This window comes from Sinocyclocheilus rhinocerous, unplaced genomic scaffold (genome assembly GCF_001515625.1).
Source record: "Sinocyclocheilus rhinocerous isolate Xijiao unplaced genomic scaffold, SAMN03320098_v1.1 scaffold1238, whole genome shotgun sequence".
NCBI classification, from domain to species: Eukaryota; Metazoa; Chordata; class Actinopteri; order Cypriniformes; family Cyprinidae; genus Sinocyclocheilus; species Sinocyclocheilus rhinocerous.
This window is the reverse complement of record NW_015662954.1, coordinates 309314-313210: the sequence shown is the minus strand read 5'-3', so window position 1 is coordinate 313210 and position 3897 is coordinate 309314. Positions and strand designations below refer to the sequence as shown.

At 30.4% G+C, this 3897-nt stretch overlaps 1 protein-coding gene across 4 annotated transcripts in view; it reads right to left on the bottom strand.

The window, feature by feature from the left end:
* Positions 1-3897, bottom strand: part of rabgap1l (RAB GTPase activating protein 1-like) — a 98559-nt gene that overhangs the window by 78122 nt on the left and 16540 nt on the right. For all 4 annotated transcript variants that reach the window (XM_016538761.1, XM_016538760.1, XM_016538762.1 and 1 more), the window contains exon 11: positions 1432-1558. In XM_016538761.1, the coding sequence (XP_016394247.1) occupies positions 1432-1558 (127 nt within the window). The remainder of the gene's footprint in view (positions 1-1431; positions 1559-3897) is intronic.

Below are 3897 nucleotides of genomic sequence, written 5' to 3'. Positions count from 1 at the left end.
GCGAGAGTGTTCACGAAGCACAAACAAGTGATTATTTCGACCCTTTGCCCAACGGGCAATATCTATTATTTCCTGAATATTACTGATGAACTGATCAAAAAGTAGGCTACTGTTCACATGCGTTTTACTACTATATAGTATAGTGATATAGTAATAATTTAGCACTTTCTCCTGTTTTATTGTTGGTTTCCTCTTTTCTGATCATTTGGAATGAGGATAAAAAGACAAAAAAAAAAACATGCAAATAAGTTCAAACATCAATTCAATATCTACTATTTCCTGAATATTATGAAATTCAAGATGGCCGCCTCTGATGACGTCATAATATGCAAATTAGACGAGTATATTTACAAGCCACATAAACTTTCGGTCATGCCCAACATTTTTCTAATTTACTCTAAATCTCTATCTTTAAGCCCTTTCAAGCCACAAGCTTTTGAAATCTTGATGTCAAAATCCAGCATTTTCCCCAAAAATCCCTGGCGCCTAAAGGGTTAATGAAGGGATCGGTCCAAAAAATTTATGAGACATGGCAACCTATGATCACATATTTTGAAAAGATTAAGACTCTCCCCTTTAACTGATCATTACAAAAAGATTTGTAGAAACTGGTTTAAACGTGATTTACAATTGTTTGGTTTTATATTTATGTAAAGACCAGTATGAAGAGCACTGAATTGTATTATTATCTGAGTATTTATTTATTTTTTATTATCCCTACAATGATATTGTTCATTTGTAAATGTGTACAATATTGTAAAGTTTATCTTGTATTTTATTTTGTTTTGTTTTAATTCTTCTTAAATTGTCTATTCTTATTATTGTTGTTTTTGTCATTTTATTTTATTTAGTTAGGGTCATCTTGAGGCAAAAGTTAAAACCTTAATTGTATAAGGTGTTCTGTTAAAGCTTGGAAAAAATTCATAAATAAATATAAAAAATTAAATCTAAATAAAATATTTCAAAAATAACATTTTTTATTAATATAAAAAATTAGATTAATATACAAATACATTTTAATTATATTTATTTAATAAATACAAAAAAATTTTTTATTTTATTTTACATAAATTATATTAAAATAGATTTTCATATAAAATAGATCTCTCTCTCTCTCTCTCTCTATATATATATATATATATATATATAAGCAATATTTATTATTCAATGTAACAGAGCCTTAAATCCTTAAATATACAGCAGCAAAAAGCCTGTTTAAATCTTAAAAGTTAGAGATAATGTGAAAAATGGTCAAAAAGACCCTGATTTTTGGTGCACCAAAATTTGAGTAACATGGACTTTAGGGGGGAAAATAGCACACTACAAAAGTGTAGAATATGGTTCCTTTAAAGTAGTCCAAAAAAAAAATCTCAAAAAGGCACCAAACATAAAACACAGAAAAGCACTCTGATAAACTAGATGGTGACGTACCTTCCCCTGGTTCCTCTTCCTCTGTGGGAGACTGCAGGCGGCCACGTGCTCCTGCTGCACATTCTGTATGTTTCTGCAGGCTGACCACTTCATACATGGCATCTCCCTGGTTGCCCTTCCCTGTGCCCTGCAAACATATAGAGCAAACACACTGTAAACAAAGCCATAGAGATGCATTACAACATATCTGTCTGTCTGTCTGTCTATCTATAGAATAATTCACCCAAAATTATTGTAGAATGCACTGGAGACTCTTTTCAATACAATGAAACTAAATAGTGGACAGAAATACATTAAAGCACTATAAAAATTTGTACAAATATATATATCTAATTATAAAAATCATATTTATGTTAATATTATTTGGATAAAAATGTATATTTTATAAATGTAATGTGTTATAAATTTGTGTGTGAGCACAGATTTAATTCATTAATTGATCATTTCATTTATAAATAATTATTAATTCATAATAATAATTAATAATATGTATATATATATACACACACACATACATATATAGCAAATATTATATATTAAATATTAGTATTTCATGAAAACTTTAATACTTAATATGAAATAAGTATACCATTATTTAATATAATATTATATATATATATTCAATATTTTAATATTCGTGTTATAGAAATTAATACATTAATGTATACAAAATGTGAATGAATAAATATCATATGTAAACATTTATATGCATTACTATACAATTATTCAATATTTCTATTTTATGAGTAATTTGTCAGATTTGTAAAAAATTAATGAATACTTTAGACATAATAAATATTACATTAATATAATTATAGAAATAATTATTTAAATATTACATAAATATTATATTTGATAGATTTACACACACATAACAAATATTACATAAATACATTTTTACTTTTATTAATGTATGAATGTGATATAGATATTAATTCAATAACTTATAATAAATATATGATGTGTATAAAATATTCATATATACAATAAATACAATACTTAAATATAAATAATTACGTAAAAACGTATAGAACAACAATTATGTAAATAAAGAAATATTATAAAGGTCATATTGGTCAAAAACACAAGGGTGAATAAATAACAGAATTTTCATTTTTAGATGAACTGCTCAAAGTCTGCAGCTCGAGCAAAGCACTCAAAGTTAGCTTCACCTTCGCCACCGCTTCAGGGGAAATGACAAATACATAATTACACGCACAGGAGGAAATGAAAACAAGTGATGATAGAGCATAAAAAGAGCCCTTTGATGCGGTTGGCAGAGATCACACCTGTACCACTGCGCTTCCAGTAACTCTTACAAACATTCCTATTGACGCCGCTTCCCTCGTGCCATGTGGCTCTTATGTAAACCGCCGTTTCCATTCTTAATTGCAAAGTGGAACTGTACTACAGGCGAAGAATGATGTTTACAGCCAGAATAATTACACACTAATTCCTCGCACCTAATGAGCAGCGTAAACAAATACGAAATAATAAAATAATATGCAGAATGGGCTGGGTCTATCGCTAACGCCATAATATTAGCTTTTAATTAGCTTTTAACTACAGCCCAGGCATTCTTTCTCTCTGCGATAAGATAACTACGGAGGCAATCAGGCAGAGATGCAGGCAGCAAGCTCTAATTACTTGAGCATGATAATGAGTGCCGGGCCTCTTATTAAGCTACGAATTATACAAAGCCTCCATTTGCCGCTTCACAGCTTCCAGGAGTTACTGCTCCTAGTCACCCTTCACAAAAGCTCACTTCCTTCCTCAAGGTTTGTTCTCCAATCTGTGCAGCCGCTACATCGCAGCCTATAACTGTTCATAAGAAGTTCACAGGCTTTGCAAGAAATTGGTGAATCTCTAGCCTGTCAAAAATATTCCCAGGTCATATTAAAAATTCGATTTTGTAAGCATAATGGTTTTTTAATTTTGGCACCGTCACATTACTTTCATGACAACTAAAGGTAAAATGAATGATATATTGAAATAAAAGGTGTATAATTTTTTAACTACTTTCTTTGAACCCAGTCACTTAATAATATATTTCTTATTCTTATTTATTTCATTATAATTAATGAAATAACAATCAGTTTTTGCGAAGCTAAATTTGCGCGCTTCCCCAGAGAGTAATCAAAGTAATCAGCGTTGTTTACGTTCTGGGGAAAGCACGCGTATGCGTCGTGGTACTCTCCAAAATGGTGGAAGATGGTAACTCGGGGAGAAGAATTGTTGAATTATGTTATTTTTGTTTTCTTTGCACACAAAGTATTCTCGTAGTTTTGCAAAATTGAAGTTGAGCCACTGATGTCACATGGACTGTTTTATCGATTTCCTTACTACGTTTCTGGGTCTGGGAACATTTCAGTTGTGTTGCTGTCTATGCAGGGTCAGAGAGCTCTCAGATTTCATCAAAAATATCTTAATTTGTGTTCTGAAGATGAACGAAGGTCTTACGGGTTT